The sequence below is a fragment of the Canis aureus genome, chromosome X (genome assembly GCF_053574225.1).
Source record: "Canis aureus isolate CA01 chromosome X, VMU_Caureus_v.1.0, whole genome shotgun sequence".
Lineage (NCBI taxonomy): Eukaryota > Metazoa > Chordata > Mammalia > Carnivora > Canidae > Canis > Canis aureus.
Window position 1 is genome coordinate 106,723,774 of NC_135649.1, and position 26,885 is coordinate 106,750,658.

Here is a 26,885-nt window from a genome sequence, read left to right on the forward strand (position 1 = left end):
CCGTCACCCAGTCACCCCCACCCCCCGCCCACCTACCCTTCCACCACCCCTTGTACATTTCCCAGAGTTAGGAGTAAAAGACAATCACAGGGCTTTCAAGGGGGCAAGGTAATCCAAACTAGGCTAACAAAACTTCTTAGAAAACTCTTAAGGACTTCACTTACCTCGATTTTGACCTCAAACTTTCTAACTGACATGCAACTAGTATGTGACTAGTATCTGACTCAGCCTTCCAAAGCGCTCAGCAACACAGTGACCTGTCTCCAGGGCAAAATGTGTCCTTTGTCCGTTAAATGACTCAATGTCCCCGTTTCCAGACCATTGCCCACTTTGTGTTTATTCAACAATAACTTAAAAAGAATTAACTTGGAGGTCTGGTCCAAATTAAATGTACCACTCCCAAAATAAAGAGAGGGATGAAAAAAGTGGGGTGGGGGTGGCACAGGGAATGAAGGCCCAAATTTCATCTCCCTGCCTCATTTTCTCCCAGAGATCCATCTATAGGCCGCTCTTGGGAGGGCTCAGACTCTGACCATCAGCTCCATCCAGATGGCTGAATCCCAAATCCATATGGAAACGGTGTCCTGCCTAATTGCCTACCACACTGTCCCAGTCAAGTCTGAAATTGGACTTGGGCTTCTTTACTCCCTCCCCAGATGTTAATACCCCTGCCACTATTTAAAATTCCCATGATGCTCCCCTTGAAGCTTCTCCCACAAATCACCCACCACAGCCTTTCTACCTACCCAAACTCACTTGGCCAAGTACCCTTGCCACCCATATATGTCATTGCCTCAACCGTAAGATGGAGATAGCACTCTGCAGGGTTCCTGTAGGGAATGGGGCACCAGTGTTCCTTCCCTCCATCTCTCATGGTCTGGTACTGCCATTTAATCAGCACTCCAGGGCAGCCCTGCATGGAGCCTGCTTCTCCCTCTGTGTCTCTTCCTCTCTCTCATGAATAAATAAAATCTTTAAAAATAATAATAATCAGCACTCCAGGCCCGCCTGGGTGGTTCAGTGGGTTAAGCATCTGCCTTTGGCTCAGGTCATGATCCTAGGGGTCCCTGGGATGGACTCCCACATCAGGCTCAGCTCAGCGGGACGTCTGCTTCTCCCTCTCCCTCTGCCCTTGCTCATGCTCTCTTCTCTTCTCTCTCTTCACACACATACAAATAAAATAGAAATAATAACCAGTGCTCTTTAAAGGGAGGCAGCCCCGAGTGCCTAAGCTCCATGGAGTAGCTGCACACACCCAGGCTTACTAGCCCAACCTGGGCAAAAGGGGGGGGGGTGGGAGGGAACAGGGGCTCCTGGGTGGCTCAGTGGTTGAGCGTCTGCCTTTGGCTCAGGTCGTGATCCCAGGCTCCTGGGTGGGTGATCCCAGGGTTCTGGATCATCCCGCACATCAGGCTCCCCACAGGGAGGGAGCCTGCTTCTCCCTCTACCTATGTCTCTGCCTCTCTGTGTCTCTCTTGAATAGATAAAAATCTAAAAATGGGGGGGGCACAATGTGCTTCAGTTATACATATTCCCACTTCTTTCTTCCATTTCTAGTGGATAAAATGCAGTAACCTCCTTAACATGGTGATTTCCAGTAGCGGCTGCCCTGAGGGAATAAGCAATTCTCCCACATCCAGAAAAAACCAGAGGACCTCAACTTGCACATTTCACTCCTTTCCAACTTCACAAACTTGAGCAAAGGAAACTTGGGACGGAGTGTGCAGCAGTCACCCCTTGTGCAGGACCATCAGCCTGCCCCGCCACGGGGGCCACCGGGCCAGAGCTGCACTGGCCTCCCCACACCCAGAGGGCAGGAAAGTGTGATTCACTCACATTCTGGCAGCATCTGGGTCATGAAATTAGAAGACAAATTTCTATCCTTGCCAAGCATATCTTTAACTAGGACTGGAAATTCCACACCTCCCCTTCAAGCCCCTGGCCGGTTACCTTGCTTCCTAGTTCTCCCCACGATGGCCCAAGCTATTCCATCACCAAGAGGTCCATCATTCCTATCACTGCACCATGCCCAAGCGGTGAGTGAAGCCCAATGCTGGCCTCCTTCCAGCTCGCCCCTCCTCCACAGACCCTGGTAAGCCCCTCTCCCCCAAAGTCCAATTGTGCCCTGATTCCCACCCCCCACCTGCCTCTCCTTCCGCTTGATATCCAGGTCAGGGACCACCCCCCTCACCCCCTCCTCCCTGAGAGCTGGGCTCCCCTGATGGAGAGTGGCAACAGATACACCAGCAGCTCACAACAAGGGGACATCTGGACTCCAACACAGTTTGAAGCCATTCAAGTATCTGCTTGAGGAACCACCCAGATGTCCTAATCTTGACAGTGGTGGTGGTCACAGGACTGTATACATTGGTCGAAACTCAGAAGTGTACACAAAACTTCCTCGATGTAAATTATATCAAGTTTTAAAAAATCTGTTCCAGGGATCCCTGGGTGGCGCAGCGGTTTGGCGCCTGCCTTTGGCCCAGGGCGGGATCTTGGAGACCCAAGATCAAATCCCACATCAGGCTCCCGGTGCATGGAGCCTGCTTCTCCCTCTGCCTATGTCTCTGCCTCTCTCTCTCTGTGACTATCATAAATAAATAAAAATTAAAAAAAAAAAGAAAATTAAAAAAAATAAAAAAATAAAAAATCTGTTCCAGGGACGCCTGGGTGGCTCAGCGGTTGAGCGGCTGCCTTCAGCTCAGGGCGTGATCCCGGGGTCTAGGACTGAGTTCCACATTGGGCTCCTTGCAAGGAGCCTGCTTCTCCCTCTGCCTCGATCTCTGCCTCTCTTTCTCGGTGTCTCTCATGAATAAATAAATAAATATTTAAAAAATTAAAAAATCTGTTCCAGTTACCACCACCACCACTGGCATAACTGCTCTGAGAGTAACAAAATAGCACAGCATTCCTTATGGGCTCCCTCTCACCCGCATGGGTGCTCAGAAGTGCCTGAGGGTGTAAGAACATCATGTGAACTCACTTGGAATACGCTAGATGTAATCAAAAACATCAGTGTTGATAGGCAGCAAGTCTAGATTACTGCAATCAAGTGATATACAGAGAAAGCATATTTCACAAGCAAAAGGAGCTTAACACTTAAAATTGTTAAATTTTTTTCATCTTTAAATTTTAACAAAAGGTCTGTACATCGGGAGACTTCTCAGACATTCAGAAGCCTAACATTCCCAGAGAGTAAAGTGAAGGTCAAGCAGGTGGTTCCTCGGGCTCTCTTACTCCGACAGCTTCATCTTCAATTTCCCACGTCCAGTTCTTTTTACAACAGCTGCAAGACAATTAATCCCACAAAACCCAAGACAACAGCAAAGTTCAGAGCAGCAGGTTTCACAATAATCGAAAAGTGGAAACACTCAAACTGTCCATCAAGCTATAAATGGATAAGCAAAATGTGGTCTATCCATACCATGACCTATTTATTCAGCCACAAAAGGAATGCAGTACTGATACTTGCTACAACATGGATGGCATGATGCTAAGTGAAAGAAACCAGTCACAAAGGACCACATGTTGTAGAATTCCATTTATATGACATAGCCAGAAAAGGCAAATCCCTAGACATAAAAAGCAAATTACTGAATACCAGGGACTGGGAGGAACAAAAGGCTGGGAGGAATGGGAACGATGGCTAAGGGGTACAGGTTTCTTTCTGGAGTGATGAAAATGTTTTAAAATTGTGGTGATGGGTATCCCTGGGTGGCTCAGGGGTTTGGCGCCTGCATTCAGCCCAGGGTGTGATCCTGGAATCCTGGAAACGAGTTCCGCGTCGGGATCCCTGCAAGGAGCCTGCTTCTCCCTCTGCCTGTTGTCTCTGCCTCTCTCTCTATCTCATGAATAAATAAATTAAATCTTTAAAAAATAAAAATAGGAGATCCCTGGGTGGCTCAGCAGTTTAGCGCCCGCCTTCGGCCAAGGGCATGATCCTGGAGACCCAGGATCCAGTCCCACACCGGGCTCCCTGCATGGAGCCTGCTTCTCCCTCTCCCTCTGCCTGTGTCTCTGCCTCTCTCTCATTAATTAATTAATTGATTACTTAATAAAATCTTTTAAAAAATAAATAAATAAATAAATAAATAAATAAATAAATAAATAAATAAAATTGTGGTGATGGTCACACAACTCCAAATGTACTGAAAATTACTGACCTGTATGAACTGTATACCTTAAATGAGGGAAGGGTGTGGCACAGGAGTCACCTCAATAAATCTGTCTTCAAAAATCCCAACACACACACTGAACTTTTAGATTCTCAATTACTATGAGGTAATCAAAGGGACAGAAAGTTCCAGAAGTCAGTTGCTCCCCTTCAACCAACCATAAGCCAGGCCCCAGGCACCAGGTTAAAGGGGCTGCAATGGGCATTCTCTTCTACCCATCCCCACTCCCCACCTGTCAACCACTAACAAGTGTTTGAGCAGCTGCTATGTGCAGGCTCTGTCCCTGGCACTGAACATGGCTTTCATGCCACGAATGCACATCTGCAGCCAGTCTCAATGCCTCAGTTCAATCACAATGGCAATGTACAGAGCAGCCACTACAGTTAATAGCTGTGTATCATGTATTTGAAAGCTGCTGGGAGAGTGGCTCTTAAAAGTTCTCATCACAAGGGAAAATATTGCTTAACTATGTGTGGCGACGGATCTTAACTAGACTTCCTGTGATCGTTTCACAAGACATACAAATATCAAATCATGTTGTACACCTAAACCCAATGGTTTATGTCCATTATACCTCAATTTTAAAAAATTCTTTTACATTTAAAAATCAGGGATGCCAGGGTGGCTCAGTGGTTGAGTGTCTGCCTCAGGGCGTGATCCCTGAGTCCTGGGATCGAGTCCCATATCAGGCTCCTTGCATGGAGCCTGCTTCTCCTGTCTCTGCCTCTGTCTCGGTGTCTCTCATGAATAAATAAAATCTTTATAAATAAATAAATTTAAAAATCATAGCAGTGACATGGCGCCAAAGAACACAGAAAGGGCCAAATGAACAATTGGGAGGGCTTGTTTACAGAGTTTTTTTTTCTTTCTAGAAAGCGAGAGAGCAAGTGTGTGAGAGTGAAGAGAAGGGGGAGGGGGGGAGGGAAAGAGAGAATCCTAAGCAGAGTCCATGTCCTGCGCAGAGCCAGATGTGGTGCTACATCTCACGACTCTGAGATCATGACCTGAGCTGAAAGCATGAAGAGTCACACGCTTAACCAACTGAGCCACACAGGCGTCCCAGAGCAGTTTCTGATGTTCATACACAAGAACAACCAAACCAGGAAAAATCAGCTACAGAAAGAAAGAAAAAGACCTACTGACGCTGGATTGACAGCCATACAACACAACACAGAAATAACACCCAAGCTCTTTTCATGCAAGTGCGCATTAAGGAAAACCACATGGGACTGTTTACAGTACCAGCCACAGGGACTATTTCTTAAAACCCACATTACAGTATACTAGGCGTTCTGTAAATGTGTTGCTAATTATTTCACTGCCCTGCCTTTCCTTCCCCACTCCAAGAGCACAGTCAGAAAGGCATTTCCCATCACCCCCAACACCTAACACCTACTGGAAAGTGGCCAGAGCCCCCTTCTACTTGAATCTAAGCACTTAGGTCTCTCCATGACCCAATCCCCTCAGAACACTGAAGAAGGGTTCATAAAAATATAATTTATGAGACACAATCCTAAGCCCTCTTTAGTCAGGAACCCAAACAGCAATGCAATCTTGTACCCTCTTCTTCCTGGTAAACTCGTTTCCCCCACAAGACTAGAGTCTTCAAAGCAGCCACAACCCACAAGCCTCAGTCAGCCCAGAGAGGGAGGCACCCCCTTGGAGTGCTCATAGAGCTCTAACTCTCCAGTCCTCACATCCTGACCAAGCCCACGTGGGAGGCTAAGCATGAGTTATAAAGAAAGGCACAGGGAGGGGAGACAATGCAAAGGCCTGGCTTTCACTTGGGGAGAAGATTGCCAATTTTGGCCATGAGATGAGAGGCATCTGGCCACCTGAACTCTGCCCAGCGTCATTTGAGCAACGTAAGGCACGGTTCAAGGTCCATGTTTTCAGAAGAGGAAGCAGTAAACTCTGGCTAGAGCTGTGGAAGAAAGCAGAAGACCACCAAGGCAGAGGACACGAAGAGACCAGGTCCCCTCTCTGGGACTGTACTCAACCCAACAGAAGTAGTCCAAGAAATGCGGTGAAACCAGATCCAGCAGCAGCATAAAAGGGATAAGCAAGGTGGGGACTGGTAGGGTCAGGCTGGAGGCCAGGAGAAGACTTAAGACACCTGGACCAGGAAAAATAACCAGCCGTTCCCTTGAGTTCGCGACTGCCATCCACAGTCCGCTGTGAGTGCAAAGGGTCCCAGCTGCCGACAGCCACCTCCCTTCATCTCACAAGCAGCAGGATGCAAACGGGTTACGGGCTGGCCCAAGGTCAGATGGCAATGGTTTCCTTCAGCTCCACCCAGAAGAAAACCAGATTTTTCTCCCAAAGTACAAAGTATGGGATTGTCACTTTCATTGTTCAGGAGAACTTAACCAATATCATGAATGTCCAGCACTCTTCTCACTAACTTTAGGTGGGCAGACTACCTTACAGGGTCAGATCTATTAACCATTTGTGTCTCTACAAACAATTCTAGGGTTTGTGCTCAAGACTCCACGCCAGGCTGCAAATCAACAATGAAATAATATTTCCAGAGAGAAATCAGTTTGGAGTTGGGGTCGTCAAAAATCACATTTTTATCAGGGTCGTCCCTGAGATGACCCCCCGGCACATTCTCTTCCTCCAGCTTTGGCCAGGGCAGATTCAGCAAAGTCAACATTCAGAACTGCGCCCTTCAAAATGAACCTCCCACCCGGAAAGTGCTGGAAAAGTAAGTGCCACAGAGATGAAAGTCGAAGGACATAAGTCAAAACTCCCTGTTCAGAGGGAGGAGTGTGTACGATGATGGATTCCAGATGAGAAAAAGGCCATGTGGGGGCCTGGGAATCTGTACTTGAATATTTTTCCAGATGGCTCTAAAGCAATCCACTGGACTTAGATGTTCTGAAGGCATGAGTCTACAGGGACGCCTGGGTGGCTCAGCGGCTGAGCATCTGCCTTCGGCCCAGGGTGTGATCCTGGAGTCCAGGGATCAAGTCCTGCACCAGGCTCCCTGCAGGGAGCCTGCTTCTCCCTCTGCCTAGGTCTCTGCCTCTGTGTCTCTCATGAATAAAATCTTTTAAAAAAAATTGAAGGCATGAGTGGACAAACTTGTTCTATAAAGAGCCACACAGTAAAGATTTCAAGATTTGCAGGCCAAATCACGGTTCTATCAGTCACCAGGGCCATACAAAAGAGGCCAGAAGAACAGAATATGGCCCAGCAGCCCAAGTTTTTTGACCTCTGTAAGGTCACTTCCAGCTCTAAATTCCTAATCAATAGGCACAGGGGCACTCAGCTGGAATTCTACAACCTGAATTTCCAGAAGGGACAGTCTTAGAATTTGAGACTAGAATAATCTGAGGAACACTTCCTTCATTCAAGTTAGCAATCTTATTAAATGCGGGGGTGGGGGGGGACTGTGAATAACAGCTAATAACCTATATAACTATGACCCCTGCGTTTTAAGGAAAACATAGAAGTAACATTAGCAGACGATGGAGAAGCTGTACCGGTCACCATTTTAAAGTCACAAATTGCTAATTTATGCTCCCACTCCAAGAACCTAGACAAAGAGAAAAATAAAACCAAAGTAAGCAGAAGGAAAGGAATAAGGCTAATAGGAGACATCAATGAAATTATAAAAAGAGAAAAACCATAGAGGAAGAAAAAAGAAATCAACTAAACAAAAAGCTATTTCTTTGTTAAGATAAATAAAAACGACAATCTCTAGGCAAGACTGACAAGGGAAAAAAAAAAAAAGAGAAGACACAGATTGCCAGGACTAGGAACAGAACGAGAGAGCATTATAGACCTATAGACACCAAAAGGATAATAAAGGAATCCTACAAACTCTACACACACAAATTTAGCAACTTAAAAAGGAAAAGGGCCAATTCCTCAAAAAATACAAACTACCGCAACTCACCAATGAAGTAATCTGAATAGCCCTATTTAACTATCAAAGAAATTGAATCTGTAATTTAAAAATTCCCAAAACAGGGATCCCTGGGTGGCTCAGCGGTTTGGCGCCTTCGGCAGAGGGCGTGATCCTGGAGTCCCGGGATCCAGTCACTCCCTGCATGGAGCCTGCTTCTCCCTCTGCCTGTGTCTCTGCCTCTCTCTGTGTCTCATGAGTGAATAAATAAAATATTTTAAAAATTTAAAAATAAAAAATAAAAACTCCCAAAATAGCAATCTTGAGGGCCAGACGGGTTTCACTGGAGAGTTCTATCAAACATTTAAAGAATAACACCAATTCTATACAAAATCTCTAGCAGAAAACAAAAAAGGAATGCCTAATTCATTTTATGAAACCATTATCCTAATACCAAAACCAGAGACAATTCACAGAGAAATGTACAGACCAGTATCCCTCATGAATATAGAAGCATGAAAATCCTTTGCAAATCCTTACCAAATAAGAATTCAGCAATAAACAAAAATAATTACATACTATGATCAAATGGGATTTATTCCAGATTTGCAAGACTGGTTCAATATTAAAACAAAAGAAAAATCCATCATATTTTTAGATTAAAGAAAACTTACATATTAATTGATGCAGAAAAAGTATTTGACAAAATCCAACACCCACTCAAAATAAAAACACACAGAAAACCAGTAATAGAGGGGAACTTCCACAACTTGGTAAGGAGCATAAAAAACCTACAGCTAGGGCACCTGGGTGGCTCAGCCTTTAAGTGTCTGCCTTTGGCTCAGGTCATGACCCTGGGATAGGTCCTGGGATAGGTTCTCATGGGGCTCCCCACTGGGAGCCTGCTTTCTCACTCTGCCTTTGTGTCCGCCGCTGTGTCTCTCATGAATAAATAAATAAAATCTTAAAAAAAATAACATTCACAAAGTGCCTTAAAAAAATAGTCCTATAAATTCTTGCATCTCATACCAAGGGGTGTAAATTAATATTAAGCCCTTTCCTCTCCAACCTAGACAAACCCCACTTAGGAACATCAAACACTTAGGCCCAGGACCCTCTTCCTCCTCTGAACTCTAGAACCAGCCAGGCCACTCTGCAGCAGCAATACACAGTTCAAAGATTCAGTGTTAGATCGTTTATAAAACCTACACCATTACTGTTTCCCAAAGCGTGATCCATGGCACTGGCCCTGAAAAACACTCTGTAAGAAAAAAAAGGTGGCATAACTCATGGAGATGTAATGCACAGCGTGGTGACTCTAGTTAATACTGTATTGTGTATTTGTTTTTTTTGTTTTTTTAAAAAAGACTGTCTTTTATTTTTTATTTTTTTTATTGGTGTTCAATTTACCAACATACAGAATAACCCCCAGTGCCCGTCACCCAATCACTCCCACCCCCCGTCCTCCTCCCCTTCTACCACCCCTAGTTCGTTTCCCAGAGTTAGCAGTCTTTACGTTCTGTCTCCCTTTCTGATATTTCCCACACGTTTCTTCCCCCTTCCCTTATATTCCCTTTCACTATTATTTATATTCCCCACATGAATGAGAACATATAATGTTTGTCCTTCTCCGACTGACTTACTTCACTCAGCGTAATACCCTCCAGTTCCATCCACGTTGAAGCAAATGGTGGGTATTCGTCATTTCTAATAGCTGAGTAATATTCCATTGTATACATAGAACACATCTTCTTTATTGTGTATTTGAACGTGGCTAAGAGTAAACCTTGAAAGTTCTCATCAAGGGCAGCCTGGATGGCTCAGCGGTTTAGCGCCACCTTCAGTCCAGGGCGTGATCCTGGAGACCTGGGATCGAGTCCCATGTCAGGCTCCCCGCATGGAGCCTGCTTCCCCCTCTGCCTGTGTCTCTGCCTCTGTCTCTCTCATGAATAATTTTTTTAAAAATCTTTAAAAAAAGAAGTTCTCATAAAAAAAAGCCTTGAAAAAAAAAAAAAAACCTTGTAACTACATGGTAATAGATGTTACCTGGACTTACTGTTGGTGATCATTTCAGTGTTTAACAAATACAAAATCATTACATTGTATATCTGAAACTATTATACATCATTTCCATTAAAAAAAGAAAAGCATTCCCTGCTGTACCAAATTTAAGATATATTCATTTTACAGTCACCTCTAGAAATTCAGAATGTCCACCAGCATATCAGTTTGCTTAACCACTCTGACCTGCAGTCCTTTGGATGAGATGACATGGTCTTTTTTTTTTTTTTTAAGATTTTATTCATTGATTTACTTATCTGACAGCACGGGCAGCCAGAGTGGCAGGGAGGAGGAGAAACAGGCTCCCAAACACGGGGCTTGATCCCAAGACCCTGGGATCATGACCGGACGGAATCAAAGGCAGACACTTAACGGACTGAGCCCGCTCAGGCGCCCGAGATGACTTGGTCTTAAATATAACAGCATCCTATACATTTTCAGGGCTTTCACTGGAGAAATTTCTATTCTAGGGAAAGTGGAGTCAGGCAACACAAACACATATCTTAAAACTCAAAGTGCTCCCTAAAAATTCTGCTTTCGGGACGCCTGGGTGGCTCAGCGGTTGGGTGTCTGCCTTTGGCTCAGGGCATGATCCTGATCTGGGGATCGAGTCCCACATCGCACTCCCTGAGGAGCCTGCTTCTCCCTCTGTCTATGTCTCTGCTTCTCTGTGTCCCTCAAGAATAAATAAAACCTTAAAAAAAATTCTGCTTTCACTTAAAGAGCACCTCTAAATAAAGACCAACCTTCAAATCACATGCCAAAGCATTATTTTCTGCCTCTACTTTTGCCAGTAGAACTTTCCTTATCTTTCAGTCAGTTAAATTCACACCTCTTTATAACTGAGCATCTTTATCCACTGGCACAATCTCAAAGTACTCAGCCCTAAGTATTGCAATTAGTGTTAAGTGTTTTATGTATCATTTGACAGTCTTCCAAACATTTTATTGGACATCCCACCCAACAACACAGTGTGTGGGATTTTGGTATCATTAGCACCTTTACGCAGAGGGAGAAATTAAGGCGCATGTGAAACTACCCGAGGGTCATCTAGAAGATGCTACCGGTTCTTAGCAGCTCCTTTTGGGTTTGCTGCTTAACACCAACACGCGTCTGATCCCAAGCATGGTCACTAGCTCAGTGGCTCCTTCCGGAACACAGATGACAGTATCAGTTTAATGAGATCCAGGCCCACCACAACATGGGGCCCCAGAGTGGTTTTTCCTGGGGTCTGGATAAGTGCCTAGTTGTAAGGGTTTCAAAGAGCATTTGTGCAATGGTTTACATACTTGGTTTCAAGATTCAATTGAGGAGGTTTCCTGACTCTTCAAAAGAACTGAGCCTGGAAGTAAACTCCCATGAAATGGTGGCTGGCGCGGCAGCACACAGGGGCAGGCCTGGGTTACAAGTGCGGGCCGATGCTGGACTCCAGAAACTCAACTCACTAACAGCTCTACTGTACTTGTTGCAAAAACAGACGCCCAGTGCTCGCTTCGGCAGCACATATACAAAAACAGATGCCCAACCACAGCCCAGTAACTTTCTAACTGATCCTTACCTGCCAAGGATTAGTATGACCCTGTGGGTCTCAAGTCAAATTACAAAGCCTGTCATTCCAAATTGTACCCGAGTACAAAGCCTGACACCCACAGCTCTAACTTCCTAACTCTGAGATTGTGTCTCCCAAGGAGGTAACAAAGGCCTGAGTGGCCACTCAGATACAGCCCATTTCATGACACAATGAAGATGCAAAGATCTCGAAACCGGTAACTCCTCCACTGCAAAACCTTCCATTTGGGTGGACGAGTTCCTCATGCTCTAATTATCAATACCTTAAGTCTTTCTCAGTTTCCAATTTGCTTCTCTCCTTGTTACGTGGGACACCTTTATACTTCTAGGCAGCTTATATGTTTTTTTCTTTGTTACATTACCTAATCACAGGACTTTGTTTTTTTGTTTTTGTTTTTGTTTTCTTTTTTTTTAGGACTTTGTTTTTAATGGCATACTAGTATCTATTCATAAGACCTTCTGGCTTGCTGTTCGTTAAAAATATTAAATTTTTGCCACACACGATGTATACATTTTCTATCTCGTCTTTAATTTTAACCACCCTAAAAGCACCTTTCCCACCTCAACACACAGGGCAAAGGGTCTAGAAGCTGATTAGTAAATTGGAAAATGCTATCCTGAAGAAATGTCACGTGCAGGGCTTCAGATGACTTGAAAATGCACCTCTCTCATTAGCTGGGGTGGAGACTGTTCCTAATGCCTGGATGATGGAGTCAATTTCTTCAACAGCTGTTATCCCTTGCACAGCACTTAAAGTAACGACAGAGAATGACCAAATAACTAGATGAGGCTTCTTGAGATAAAGCACAAGCTCATTTTACCGCACACTACCTCTACAGGTTTAAAGAAATGGGTGTAGCCTTGGAACTACACTCTAAAAAGATTCATTATGCTTTATACAATTTTTTAATGGCAAGCTCACAAAACTAATTCCCAGCAATGTGCAATTACTCAGCCTGGAGTCAAATAGAGCTTGATTAGTGCAATTAAGAATCTTTTGCAGAGTTGAAGGGAAAGAGAGTCAAAAAAAAAAAAAAAAAAAACAAAGCAAAAGAGTGTGCCAAATGCAGGGAGATTCCATTGAGACCTCCCCCAAGCAGTCCATAAAACATTTGCAAACAGCATTCAAGTATGAGAGAATACCTAAAGGACGAAAAATGCCTTCCCCAGAGCTGTTAAATTCTGTGCCTGGGTGCCTCCCAGCTACTTGGAAGCACAGGGAGTGTGAGACTCAAAATGTGTGCTGGGGGAGGGATGGCTGGGTTGAGATGGCCCCAGGAAGAGCTAACGAGGAGTTTCTACTTTATCCACATGGTGATGAGGACACACAGGGGGCTTTTTAAATGAGAAAAGGGACAGGAATCCGTTGAGTTTGTGGTGATCCGAGCCCTTCCCCAAAATGGAGACAGACTGGGAGACTCTGGCCAAGAAATGTAGCCAGGAAAAAGGTGAGCAAGGAAACCGAGAGCATAGCAGGCCCAATCCACAGGACTTAATGCTCTGCTGACTGGTGCCTGGGGTTAGGGGGTGCCCCACGTTCCCGGTACAAGGGGTTTTTGTTTTTAGTGAGGATCCTATTATAGTGATTCTCGGATTCACTTAGCATCAGAATTACTGGGAGGAAGCCGGTTAAAAATGCAAATTCCAGAAACTCCCCCAGCCCAGACTTCAGTCAATCTAGAAAAGGACCCAAGCACGCATTTCCCCCTTCCCAGTCATCAGCCCCCTTCAGGCTTCATTGTTAAAGCGAGAGTGTGGGGGCAGGGGTGTTGTTATCACAAAGGTGGATAAAGTGTTTGGACAAGGGATGCTAATGCTGAGACAAAGGGGAAAGCTGCTTCTCCTCTTGAACAACCAAAGCACTAGATGCAATCAAAACTGGATTTCTTAGGTTTTGTGCTTATAGCTATGAATCACACAAAGACAATATGCTTCTACCAGAAAGCAGCTCGCTCAACAAACACACGGAAAGAGTGGAAGCTCTGAGGACGGGCAGAAGGCTCGGGAAATCAGGGAGGGAGGGAGGGTCATCAGAATCATCTGAAGTCCCAGGCTCAGCAGAGCAGGAAGTACTGGCCGAGCCCTCTGCTCCTAACCGACCCCAGGACAAACCCTGGAGGAAGGTAAAGCCCACCCTCCCCCTCTAACTACTGATTTATGCCTAATGGAGACTTCCTAAAAGAACCGTGGAAATTTTGCTGATGATCTGTCATGTGCATTATAGCAACGGCCTAGCTAGAACTTCCATCAGGGATTCTCTGCCCCAGCACTGTTGACATCTGGGGCTGTCAACGCTGCGGGGGGGGGGGGGGCGGCTGTCCTGTGCACGGGGGATGTTGAGCAAGCACCCCTGACCTACAAAATACTAGCAGTGCCTCCCCACTTGCAATAACCATAAAATGTCCCCAGGAAGGGGGAGGAAGGGAGACAGGGTCTTTGAGAATCACTGCCTTAAACTAAGAGGCTTCACAGTCGTGGAATTAACAAAGGCCTTGGAATCAAATAGACAGAGCTTTGAATCCCAGCTACCCCATTTATAAGGTGAAAAGCTTCAATGGGCCTATTTATTCATCTTTAAAATGGGGATAACAGGACCTACCACAGGGTTGTTGTGAGGATTACGTAAAATAACGTGTAATGCGCTTAGGGCAATGCCTAGCCCAGGAGGCAACTAATAAATACCGGCTTTTATGTTTTCAAAGAGATGTCTGTCTTGAAGAGGAACCAGGGACATTTGCTTACAGTCTGGGCTTGAGTGGAAACCTACTCAGCCTGAAAGAAACAATATACAGAACTGGCCCCCTCCTTTCCCTCTCCAGTTTGTAGGGGGTCTGAACCAGGGGGTCCATGGACTCCCCAGGGGCCAGTGGATACAATCCAGGGGTCTGTGAACTCCGATGGGAAAAAAAAAATACACATCCTTATTTTCACTAATTAAAACTTAGCATTTTCTTCAGTTATGCTTGTAAAACCACACATCAACGATGGTGGCCATCGTCACCAATAAAACCACAGCTTTTTCTTACATCACAGCTGAAATACGATTTTCTCAGCTCTGCTTCAAAATTATGGAAGTTATTAGGCCTGATGCTAGAATGTATCATATTAAATGTGCTACTGAAGAAGCACGTATTACTACTATGCTACATTATTTTGGATTTTAATTCTGAAATTGTATCTTAAAATAATGTGGTTAGTTTATGCATTTAAAATTCTTACACTGAGAGGTGCCTGGGGGGGCTCAGTCGGTTAAGTCTGATTTCGGCTCAGATCAGGATCTCACGGTTGTGAGATCGGCCCCTGGGTGTGGAGCCTGCTTAAAATTCTCTCCCTCTTCCCCTCCCCCCACCAAAAAAGTAAAATTACTCTAAGAGGGGCTCCAGTCTTCCTTGATGAAGGTCAAAGGTACAAAATAAGAACCCCTGTCCTAAACGTTTCTGGCTAAGCCCTACTCAAGTAGCCTTCTGTTATTTTTTTTTAAGATTTTATTGATTCATGAGACACACACACAGAGAGGCAAAGACACAGGAAGCGGGAGAAGCAGGCTCCATGCGGGGAGCCCGACCTGGGACTCGATCCCAGGACCCCGGGATCACGCCCTGAGCGGAGGGCAGGCGCTCAACCGCTGAGCCACCCAGGCAACCCTGTTCTTTATTTTTTAAACAAGATCTTTGTTATAAAACTTTCTGAATTGGACTAACGTAAGTCACTTCATTTCCCCATGTAAACTGTAGATCAGTGGTCCACAACCCGAAGAACCTAACAGCATCAGGCAGGTTTCCTCACACAGGACTCCTAAACGTGTGCCTTGTTTTCCCCAGGGCATTTGAACTAGCTTTCCATCTTGACCATAACATCCATCAGGTCCATCTTAACCAGCACTTATCAAACATCTCTGATGTTCCAGAATTGTGTCCAGGATACAGACTCTGGAGGTCTGCCTATGAGGATACTCCCAGCCCAGGGGAAAAAATGAGACATGGAGAGAGGAAAATTGCTAGAGCTTTTGAAGGCTGGCTTGAGACTTTAACAGGGCAGGCAGAGGCCAAGCGTACCCCACTCACGTCTGTGTATGCAGCCCGCTTGCTGCCTAGAGTCTCAGACTAGGAACAAATCATGTGTCCTCTACCAGTCCAGAGATGGTTTTGTTTTTTAGCAAAAATCAAAATTTCCTGAGTTACATCATCAGCCACAACACGAAACAGGCACCACCAGGCCCAACCTATAATTGCCCTTAGTGGCCCGGTGGCTGCTGGGTACTAGCTGGCTTGCACTGCTAACTAAGTTACATGGAATCGCATCATAATAACTAAGTGGTTCAAGTTTAATTCCATTAAAATCACATCATGGAACTGGAGCATTAGGAAGGATTACTGACAAATGGGAAAAAGAACATGAATCCAGGCTCCACAGGCATTTGACTCACCCTTGAGTCACATCCAGGACTCACCATGCCAAGACTAATGCCTTTTGACTCATTATTATCAATTAAAATAAATGTTTTTGGAGACCTCACACACAGGTGATAGATTTCTCACCAAGTGCCCCTCACTGAAAATTAAAAGAATTTACAAGATCCCAATCTAGCCAGATCCTCTCGTTTTCCAAGTGTAGACACCTACTGATGGATGGCAAGGGTGACAGGTCTCCCCCAAATTAAGTGATGGGGAAACACAATAAGAATCAGAGTGGTCTTCCTCCCAAAACACTTTTGTAGGGACTTAAGAATTAACAAAGATGAATATATACACACCCCCCTCCTTATTATTTCTTCCTAGAATGTTCTTCAGCTCGCCATCAAAATTTTCTCATCTTTAAGATCAACAGGCTGAGACTGAAGGATAATTGGCTGGGAAATTTTTTTAATTTCATTTTCTCCTTGCACAACTAAATTAATTAGATGCCGCTTCCACACCTTGCCAACTTAGAACCTGCCAGCTTCTCCTGCTTCCTTCTAAACTGTGCGTCTGTGGTTCTGTCCCTCTCGAGCCAGGGTCAGCCCCAAGTGTTAAAGTTCTCTCAGTCCCTAGAGCATGGGACTCTTGATCTCCAGGTCCTGAGTTCAAGCCCTGTGCTGGACAAAGAGATTACTTAATTAAAAGAAAAAAAAAAAAAGAAAGAAAGATTAGGAAGGAGCACCTGGGTAGCTCAGTCGGTTAAGCGTCCCCCTTTGGCTCAGATCATGATCTCAGGGTCCCGGGATGGAACCACGTGTGGGTCTTCCTGCTTCTCCCTCTCCCTCTGCTCCCCCACCCCCAGGCTTGTGCACTATCAAATAAATTTAAAAATCTTTTAAAAAGCATGTTAAGAAATAAAGCTCTCTCACTTTTTCCCCATAAAGTGAAGGTTCCCCTGTCTTTTCCAAGAGAACACAGAAGCCCGTTGTGAGCCATCACTTGAACATACCACACCTGAATTAAGCTGAAAGCTGTTTAAGGCTTCAGGCACTGACACAGGCTGAGTAAGTGCCAGAATCATCCAGCCTCATCCTGAAATCACCCTCCGTAGAGCCTAGAAAACCCATGTTCAATAAGTACAGGTCAGTGTTCACACCTGCTTACCACCAGGGACCCTTCCTAGATGCCCCTCCTAGCTGAGGGACCCTGACTCACTATTCTTCCTCAAGCAGCACCCTTCTCACCTCTAAATTGAGTATGCAAGAACCTTCACTAACCACTAATCCCTGAAATTGGCAGGGTAATTCCTCAACAAAACCTTAGGCACCTCACACCCAACACTATCTGCACGCCCCAATCACCATTTTATCTCCTGACTCTCCCAGTCATCTCGTCTCTAGCCTCAACTAAAAAACATGGGAACTCAAAAGTGCTTTGTTTTGTCCAAGTCCCTTCCCAACCACGAATACACTGACATAACTTAAGAACATTGTAGTGTTATACGGTAAGTCCCTTAATATTAACATTAAGCCAATAAAATCTTAAAAAAAAAAAAAAGGCCGGGGGGGTGGCGCCTGGGTGGCTCGGCGGTTGAGCATCTGCCTTTGGCTCAGGGCGTGATCCCGAGGTCTAGGAAACGAATCCCACATGGGGCTCCCCGCATGGAGCCTGCTTCTCCCTCTGCCTGTATCTCTGCCTGTCTCTCATGCATAAATCTTTAAAAAAAATATATGTATATATATATAAAGGTTAAGCTTTATGAAGTGTGTGCCGTCCTCCCCCCCCCCCCTTTTTTTTTTTTTTTTTTTTTTTTTTTTTTTTTTTTTACCACCGGGAGGATAATACTCAGGTGGAGACAGAAGGCCAAAGTTCCATGCAGAGGCAATGGAGAAAGACAAGATGCAAAAACCCCGGTCTTGCTTCGAATCCTCAAAGTTTTGTTTTTATTAAATCTTTGCCTTCGGAGGGCCTTTCAGCTTGGGGGCGAAAATGCAAAATGAGTTTTCAGAATTTCACAAAAGGCGAAGAGAAAGTGAGAAAGTGCAGGTTTTACGTGGGAACAGAAAAGGCTGATCCGTTCCATTCGAGGAAAACGGTGAAAAGGCCAGATCAGAGGCGCCGTCCCAAGTGCGAGGTACGGGCAGCGCAGATCCCAGCCTGCAGCACTTCAAGGTTCCAGAGCCACCAGAAAGCAGGGGGGCAGTGCTTCCCCTCCCCCCACCAGCAACCCGCAGAGAAAAGCGTGCAGAAGCCCTTCCCGTTCGTAGCTACCGCTCGGGGCCCACCTCCCAGCGCCCTGGGTGGCCGCCTGTGTTCCGAGCCTCCTGGGGTCGGGGAGCTGGAGTTCCCGCGCCCAGACTTCACTCCCCCCCCCCATCGCCGCTTCCTTTCCCGTCCCCTTCGGCGGGACCCGTCTCCTACGCAGCCGGCCAGGAATGCGGCCAGCGCCGCACGGTCCTGCCCCAGCCCCGCTCCCACGAGGGGAGCCCCCGCCCGGGCTGGAGGGAATTTACCCGCCTCCGCGAACAGGAAAAGGTCACGCGGGCGGCCCCGCGCGGCGCACGCCCCCCGCCCCGGCACCGCCGCCCTAAGGGGCTCCGCCGACGCGGGGGGGGGGGGGGCCTCCCGAGCCGCGCGGCGCCAAGGGGACCCTGGCAGGGGCGCCCACGCCCGCACGGGGCGCGGGTGGGCGACCCGGGCCTCGAAGGGCGGCGCCGCCGGCGGGCGGGGGCCGGGGGGCCGGGGCGGGCGGCGGCCCCTCCAGGCCCGGCGCTGCGGCGGGAGCCCGGGCGCGGCCTCCGGCCCGGCCTCCGGTGCGCGCTCGGCGCTGCGGCCGCAGGGACGCCGGGGCCGCGCGGGCCGTCCGCATTGTTCGGCCCGCGGCGCGCGCCCCGCCCGGTCCCCGCTGGCCCCAGCCCGGCGGGCGGCGGGCGGCGGGGGCGGCCGGGCAGGTGGCGGCCGCGCGCCCTCACCTCTGGCGCCGAGCTTGAAGTCGAGCGTGCTGTGCCGTGCTGCTGCCATAGTGAGGCGAGGCCCTGGGCCATGCCTGGGGCAGGCGGCCGCGGGAGACGGGGGGCCGCGCGGCGCGTCGGGCTGCGGCCGGCGGGGAGTGCGGCGCGGGGCGGCCGGGCGAGGAGGTGGGAGGGGCCGCGGGAGCGCTCCGGGGCGCGGGGGCGGGGCCGGGCCCGCCTCCGGGAGGGAGGAAGCGAGGACGCCCGCCGCCCCGACCTCGGCGCGCAGGCTGTGGGGCCTCGGCGGGCAGCGCTGGAGGCGTGGGCGCCCAGCTCCCCGGCGTGCGTCACCAATGGCCGCTCCCGCGCCCGGGATCGGCGGGCGCTCCCGCCATCCGTTAGGTCACCTTAGGTTTGAACAGCGCAGCACGACTTCCGGGGGGCCCACCCCCTGCACTTCCCCAGACCATCCCCCAGCCGAGGCCCCTCTTCTTTCCTGGCCAAGTCTAACGCCGCGATCCACCCGTACTCGGAAAGTGCTGCCGCCCTTCCCCTGACTCTCCAAACGCTCCACTTAAGCCCTTTGGAATCGTTGCCATGATTATCAGCGACGGTCCGCTCGCATTCCAGGACCAGACGAAAACGCCTTGGGTATTTCAGTTACCCACGTTTGCGTGAGAAACGGGAAGGGTGGAGAAGCGAGTGGGAGGAGGGCAAGGCTGCTGCTGTGGATTTGGGGAACTGCGGCATCCCCAGGGCCCCGGCATGGCTGATGCCCCCGTTCGAGGCGCTGGCCCTTCCCGCCGTGGGCTTGCCTTTCACCTTGGGTGTCCGGCTGGCCTGCAACGCGACGTGGCACAGGACAGAACAGGAGGGCGCATGAGCCCCCTCCCTTCCACCGACAGGGCCACGAGCCAGACGCTTCCATCATCCCATCAGTCTTCCCCAAGCTCCGGGAAGTGCCCGAATGGCTGGACCGAGGTCAAAGGAGTGAACTTCCGTGCCCCCCCCCCCCAAAAAAAGCATGAAGAACCTCGGCAGGAAACCCACCTCTCCCAAGAGCAATCCCCAGTGGCTGTTTTCCTGAGTCTTTCACCCTCTCACAAAAACTGGGCAATGTCTTCACTAGTGTTCTCTTAACAGACCATCCCGTTAAGAACTGGATCTCCTTTTCAGGACTTGCATTCATCTTTTCCTACCCACAGCCACCTGTTTGTTGCCCTCAGTGTTTTCCTTTCTCCTGGGATTCCCAGATCCTCGAGTCCCCGAGCTCTTCTGTTATCTCAGCCTTTCAGCCTCTGTACCTTAGACTGCATGCAGCTCCTGCTTTTGTCCAGGAATAATCTCCAATGCTTCTCCTCCCCTGGAGTCAGGTCGGGGCGACACAGTTGTCCCTCGCCAGGCAGCATGGACAGTAGGACTCCAGAGGTCTCAGGTGTACCTCTTGTCATGCCGCAGTAGGGTGGGCCTCTAGAGCCGGTGACGCGTGCACTGGCACAGAGCCTCGCACCCAGAATGGCCCTATACTTGGTTTCTCTGCTCTCACTTTCTTGAAACTCTTCACAGTTTTGAACAAGGGACCCCGTGTTTTCATTTTGCACTGAGCCTGCAAATGATGTAGCCGGTCCTGCTCAGCAGCATGGGGCCTGCCGTGCAGCCAGCAGTGGCCAGCCTAAGTGCCCCCACCTTGCTTCTGCAAGGTGGAAAATAGAGATGGAATTCCTTGAGATGCTTTGCCATTAGCTAATCAGATAGCCGTAACAGAAGTGGACTTTAACAAAAACGCTTCCTGACATAGCACAATATCAGAGATAAATAGGCCCCGAAATGCAGCGCACATTGTTGAGGTGATTTTAGGAGTTGTAAAGATGTTTGCAATGTAGCGTATTCCCTACTAATGACACAATCCTGGCAAGATGGTTAAAGGTAAGTCATGGGCTTGAAGCCTTGAGGCCTCTTTAAACACCTCCAGGGCAGCCCGGGTGGCTCAGCAGTTTTGTTTTTTGGTTTTTTTTAAGATTTTATGTATTTATTCATGAGAGACAGAGGGCCTCTTTAAACACCTCCAGGGCAGCCCGGGTGGCTCAGCAGTTTTGTTTTGTTTTGTTTTTTAAGATTTTATGTATTTATTCATGAGAGAGAGAGAGGCAGAGACACAGAGGGAGAAGCAGTCTCCATGCAGGGAGCCCGACATGGGACTCGATTCTTGGGACTCCAGGATCAGGTCCTGAGACAAAGGCAGAGCTCAACCGCTGTGGCTCAGCGGTTTAACGCCACCTTCCTGGTGTGTGATCCTGGGTGTGATCCTGGGGACCCAGGATCGAGTCCCACCTCGGGCTCCCTGCAGGGAGCCAGCTTCTCCCTCGGCCTGTGTCTCTGCCTCTCTCTCTCCCTGTGTCTCTCATGAATAAATACATAAAATCTTTTAAAATATAAACACTTCCAGCTGTGCTGTGAGTACCTATTGGGATGCTAGAATGTGTTCTCATTGTCTTGGTTTTATAATCTAGGTCCCTGGCTTCAAGGCGTGTTACAGGATGAATAATCATTTTGTTTGTGGGAATTGCTTGTAGTACAGTTGACCGGTGTATCCTGAGCAGCTTTTGTCACACCAGCCAATTCAGCAACCTATCCTACAACAGAAAAGCAAGAGAAATTTACCAAACCACAGCCTGCACTCTTGAAACAACCTCTTAATCAACAGAATCTTGGCAAAGGTGAAAATGTGGATATTCATGGATTCATATCCTCTGGCCTGACCTTGTCTGCTCTTGGCCGAAAGTGAGGCCTGAGACAGAAAAGCAGCCCCTGCCATCTGGGAACTGGCCAGACAGTCTTCCGTTGAACATAAATAATTACCCAGAACACCAACATCAGACAAGGCCACTCTGTGACCGGGATGGGACAAGACCAAAACAAGACCACTCTGTAATCCCGTCTGAACACGGAGAACAAGCGAACCTTGTCCAAACCACAGAAGTCCCCACACATCCCCCGATCCTGGCTCATATGAGTGACTGCTGCTTCTTTACCATTCACAGCCTTTGTCCTGTCTTCGTCCTCCCTGCTGCCCAATGATAAGACCTACCAAGGGCCCCAATCATGGAATTACCTCCAGTCCAGAGAACAGCTGGCCTCCTTAAAAGCTCCCCTAAAGCCCCTGCCACAGGCCCACACGGCTCCCCCCGGTCCGAGTTCCACACCAAGTGTGCTCCGGGGGGTGGGAGGGTGGCTGGAAGGCGGTAACAATTGTGACAGTAACATGAAGTCAGTGCTTAGAGTGAAGAACCAGAGGTGATCCTCTATAGCAAAATGCTACTTGTGTCAGGTATTACTCTTATCCAAGGCTCACCTTCACATGGGCCCACCTGCTTCTTCACGGTCAGGCCAACTTGAACGTCTGCAACAGAGTTTTTGTAAACTCAGAGGAATAGGGGCGCCTATGTGGCTCAATCGATTGAGCAGCTGACTCAATTTTGGCTCAGGTTGTGATCTCAGGGGCGTTAGATGGAGCCCCACGTTGGGCTCTGTGCTCAGCTCGGAGTCTGCTTGTTCCTCTCCCTCTGTTCCTCCCCCTGCTCTCTCTCTCTCTCTCTCTCTCTCTCAAATAAATAAAATCTTTTTTTTAATAAAATCTTTATAAACTCAGAGGTATAGCTACACAGTTTGTCCAGCTCAGTTAGCAAAAGTAACTACCTAGTGGGAAGAAGGAAGTTGAAAATGGTAAAAGGAAAAAAAAAAAGAAAGTGGTGAAAGGCTGTCTGTTAGAGAGGGGAAGGTGGTGGCAGAGAAGCAGGGTGCTAACTGGAAACCTCTCCCGGGTGTAAGAACCCAGTGGCCACCACCTGTGCTGCTTTTCCATTCTTTCCTTGTGAACGGAGGTGGGGGGCAGAGTGGGGACCAGCAGCCCTCAGCAGCTGCACCTGCCACCGAAGCCAGGAGCCTTTTGTTTTACCGTTTCGTTTTTTCTGTTTTCAGCAGTTCACTTGGGACCCTTGGAGATACCCTGCCTCCCTGCCCCCTGTGTGCAGCTGTGGTGAAATCACTTCCTTTCTTTTAAACAAAACAAAACAAAAACAAAAACCTGGCCTTAGCTATTAGGTTTGGAATGGCTGACAGAAATCTATTATCACTCCCCCGCCGGTTTTCAGATAAATGTGGGCCTAGCCCAGTAAGTTAAACATGATCTGAATTTCTGATTAAAAAGACCGTGTAACCGAGAGCATCCTGGAATCTTCGACACAGTGATTCTCAACTTTGCCTGATTACTGGAATCACCTCGGGAGCTTTGAAAGCTGCTGACAGAGGTGCAGACCACACAATGGGATTTTTACAAAAAAAATAAAAACCCTGGAGATTCCAAGGTAAAACCAAGTGTGCCACTGCAAAGCTAAAAAGCAGTGTGAACCACGACAGATACAACTCCACACCCACAAGGCTAGCTCCGATATAAGTGAATAAATTTTGAAAGCCAGAAAGTTACAAGTTTCAGCAAGGATATGGTGAGATTGCTGGTGGAAATGCAAAATGGTGCAGCTGCTCTGGAAAAGTTTGACGATTCCTCAAAAATCTAAACATCCAGCTACGATATGACCCAGCAATTCCACTCTTGGGTATGTACCTCAAAGAATGGAAAACAGGGTCCAACCAAAAACTTGTACACAATTGTATTTACAATCGCCAAGAAATAGAAACAACCAAATTTCTATTGATAAGTGAATGGATAAACAAAATATTATTCAGCCATAAAAAGGAATCCATACTAACTCATGCTACAACATAAATGAACCTCAAAAACATTATGCTAAGTACAAGAAGCCAGACAAAAGGACAAATATTATATGATTCCATTTGAAATGTCCAGAACAGGCAACTCCATGGAGGTAGAAATCAGGCTACTGTGTGAGGGGAAGATGTGAATGATTAATGCGTATGGGGTTTCTTTTTGGGGTGATGAAAATGTCTTGGAATTAGATGCAGGTGGTAGTTGCCCAACACTCTAAATGTACTAAGTGCTGGTGAGATTTTCCCTGTAAAATAGCTAATTCTACGTTATGTAAATTTTACCTCAATTAAAAGAAAAAAAAAAGACTTAGAGCCAAAACAATTTTGTGACGTAAAGCTATACAGAAGTATTTTAGGGCAGCCTGGGGTGGCTCAGCGGTTTAGCGCAGCCTTCGGCCCAGGGCTTGATCCTGGAACCCCGGGATCGAGTCCCACATCGGGCTCCCTGCATGAGGCCTGCTTCTCCCTCTGCCTGTGTCTCTGTCTCTCTCTCCCTCTGTGTCTCTGATGAATAAATAAATAAAATCTTTTTAAAAAAGCAATGTTTTGTTTGAAGTAGGCTCCATGCCCAATGTGGGACTTGGACTCAAGACCCTGAGACCAAAAGCTGCCAACTCTTCTGACTGGGCCAGCCAGGCGCCCTTGCTGTAAAGCAATTTTTTTAAAGATTTTCTTTTTTAGGGGGACGCTTGGATGGTTGAGCATCTCCCTTCGGCTCAGGATATGAACCTGGGGTCCTGGGATCGAGTCCTACATCAGGCTCCCTGCAGGGAGCCTGCTTCTCCCTCTGCCTGTGTCTCTGCCTCTCTCTCTCTCTCTCTCTGTCTCACATGAATAAATAAAATCTTTTAAAAAAAATATTTTCTTTATTTGGGACACCTGGGTGGCTCAGGGGTTGAGCATCCGCCTTTGGCTCAGGGCGTGATCCCAGTCGGGGGATCGAGTTCTACATCGGGCTCCTCACAGGGAGCCCGCTTCTCCCTCTGCCTATGTCTTTGCCCCTTTCTCTGTGTCTCTCATGAATAAATAAAGAATATCTTTAAAAATGTTTTTTCTTTCTTTATTTATTTGAGAGAGAGAGAGTACAGAGGCAAAGGGAGAAGCAGACTCCCTGCTGAGCAGAGAACCCAAAGGGGGGCTAGATCCCAGGGCCCTGTGATCATGACCTGAGCTGAAGGCAGACACTTTACCCACTGAGCCACTCAGGTGTTCCTGTAAAGGAATTTTTAAATGAACTTCATTACCTGAAGCACATTTCAAGTACATGCCCGGCGGGATGGAATTTGAAGTGAGGTGTTTATGAAAAAGCAAAATTGAAGGCTGCTGGGAAACCATCCTCATGGTTGTGGTTTTCCCAGAGAAAAGCCTTCTTCAGCCTCAAATGCTAACTTACTTAATCATTACAATAGCTCTGAGAAGTAGGTGTCATTATCCCTATTTTACCAACAAGTTAACTGAGGCATGACGAGGTTCAAGGGCTAGAAAATGGTAAGGCCAAGACTGGAAGCCCGAGGGTGGCTCCCCAGTAGGGCTGCCCACACGGTCGAGGCGCTGTCCCCGAGCGCAGGGCCTGCTGGTACAGCTCCTGGAGGCCAAGGGGTAGGAGTCCCCCCCGCCAAGCCGTGCCCACTCCCCATCAGGGCGTGACTGTGCTTGAGAGGACGTTCTGCCTCTCTGGAGCTATTGCCTAGCTCCCCCAGACAGTTTCTGGGGTGAGTTGCTAGCCCACATCCTCTGGGCTATGTGACAGTCAACAAACAGGTCCCTCGAGTTCTCTGTGCCTCCTTCCCCACCTCTGGAAAATGATCGAGGAATAGTCCCCACCTCACAGAGCTGTTGAGGCCATTAAATGAGTGACTATGTGACCAGCACAGGGGCCAATATGTGGCACATGGTGAGTAGTCAGTAAATGGGAGGTCGCGGCGACCAGGAGGGTGTTGCTATGGTTATTACGGCACAGTCTACTTTTGGCACCATGCTCCTTTGGGATGCCTGGTTGTTCACCTCTCTGCTCCCAGTGCTTGGCACGGCGCCTGCACACAGTAGGCCTTCAACATCTGTGTCTTTGAAAGGAACTGAGGAAGAGAATATCCTGCTTGACACTCCAAAGGACTCCACGCAGAGACCAGGTTCTCTGAGTACTGATGTTGGGAAAGGGAGATGAGGCTCACAGGCAACCTGTGCAATATCCCCACTCTGTTCCCCATCGTTTGACTCACATTCCCACCCCCCAGGGTGCCAGGCAGTTGACAGCCTAGGCCGAGTTCTCTAAACATTTGTTGGTAGAACTCTCTGGACAATGATTCAAGAAAAGTAAATGACAAGAGAGGTTTTCCTTAAGATATGTCAAGCCAGCACACTGAGGGCCAGTCATAATCTTCATCTGTGTTCCTGCTGACCTTTTTATTTTTTTATTTTTTATTTTAATTTTTTAAAGGTTTAATTTATTCATGAGAGAGAGAGAGGCAGAGACGCAGGCAGAGGGAGAAGCAGGCTCCATGCAGGGAGCCCGACGTGGGGACTCGATCCCGGGTCTCCAGGATCACATCCCAGGCTGAAGGCGGCACTAAACCACTGGGCCACCCGGGCTGCCCTTTTTTTAATTTTTAAACACGTCTTTTTTTTTTTTTTTTAAGATTTTCTTTCTGTGAGAGAAAAAGAGAACAAGAGAGCACAGGCAGGGGGAATGGCAGAGGAAGAGGGAGAAGCAGGCTCCCCCCGAAGCAGGGCTCCATCCCAGTACCCCGGGATCATGACCAGAGCCGAAGGCAGACACTTAACCGACTGAGCCACCCAGGTGCCCCTCTGCTGACCCTTTCAGAACAAGCATGTAGGACGTGAAGAGTCACTTCTTGCTGTTACCCTGCAACCACTTCCTTTACCCCTGCAGAGTCACAGTGCCCTCAGATGTGTCTGAACACCCCCAGAGGGCTCCTCCAGCTTGAGAAAGCCTGACTTAAAGGTAAGACTGCCAGCTTGAGGCTCTGTCACACAGGCCCAAGAAGACACACCAGGCCAGCCTCCATAAGAGAACCTCCACCTGAGGGGCTCCTGGCTGGCTCAGTCGGAAGAGCTTGCGATTCTTGATCTCCGG

The 26,885-nt window shown here is 47.9% G+C and overlaps 1 protein-coding gene across 5 annotated transcripts in view; it reads right to left on the reverse strand.

The window, feature by feature from the left end:
* SMS (spermine synthase) overlaps positions 1-20,335 on the reverse strand; it is a 54,571-nt gene extending 34,236 nt beyond the window's left edge. Inside the window, exon 1 of one of the 5 annotated variants that reach the window (XM_077888131.1) lies at positions 20,311-20,335. Coding sequence is in view for 3 of the 5 variants with exons in the window: in XM_077888127.1 (XP_077744253.1) it covers positions 19,829-19,937 (109 nt within the window). In the remaining 2 variants the exon portion in view is untranslated. Of the gene's footprint in view, positions 1-4,163; positions 4,277-19,027; positions 19,403-19,535; positions 19,621-19,828; positions 19,950-20,310 lie in introns of those variants that run through there. The other 4 variants (XM_077888127.1, XM_077888129.1, XM_077888132.1 and 1 more) reach the window with 4 other exon arrangements.
* Between the last annotated feature and the right edge of the window lie 6,550 nt (positions 20,336-26,885).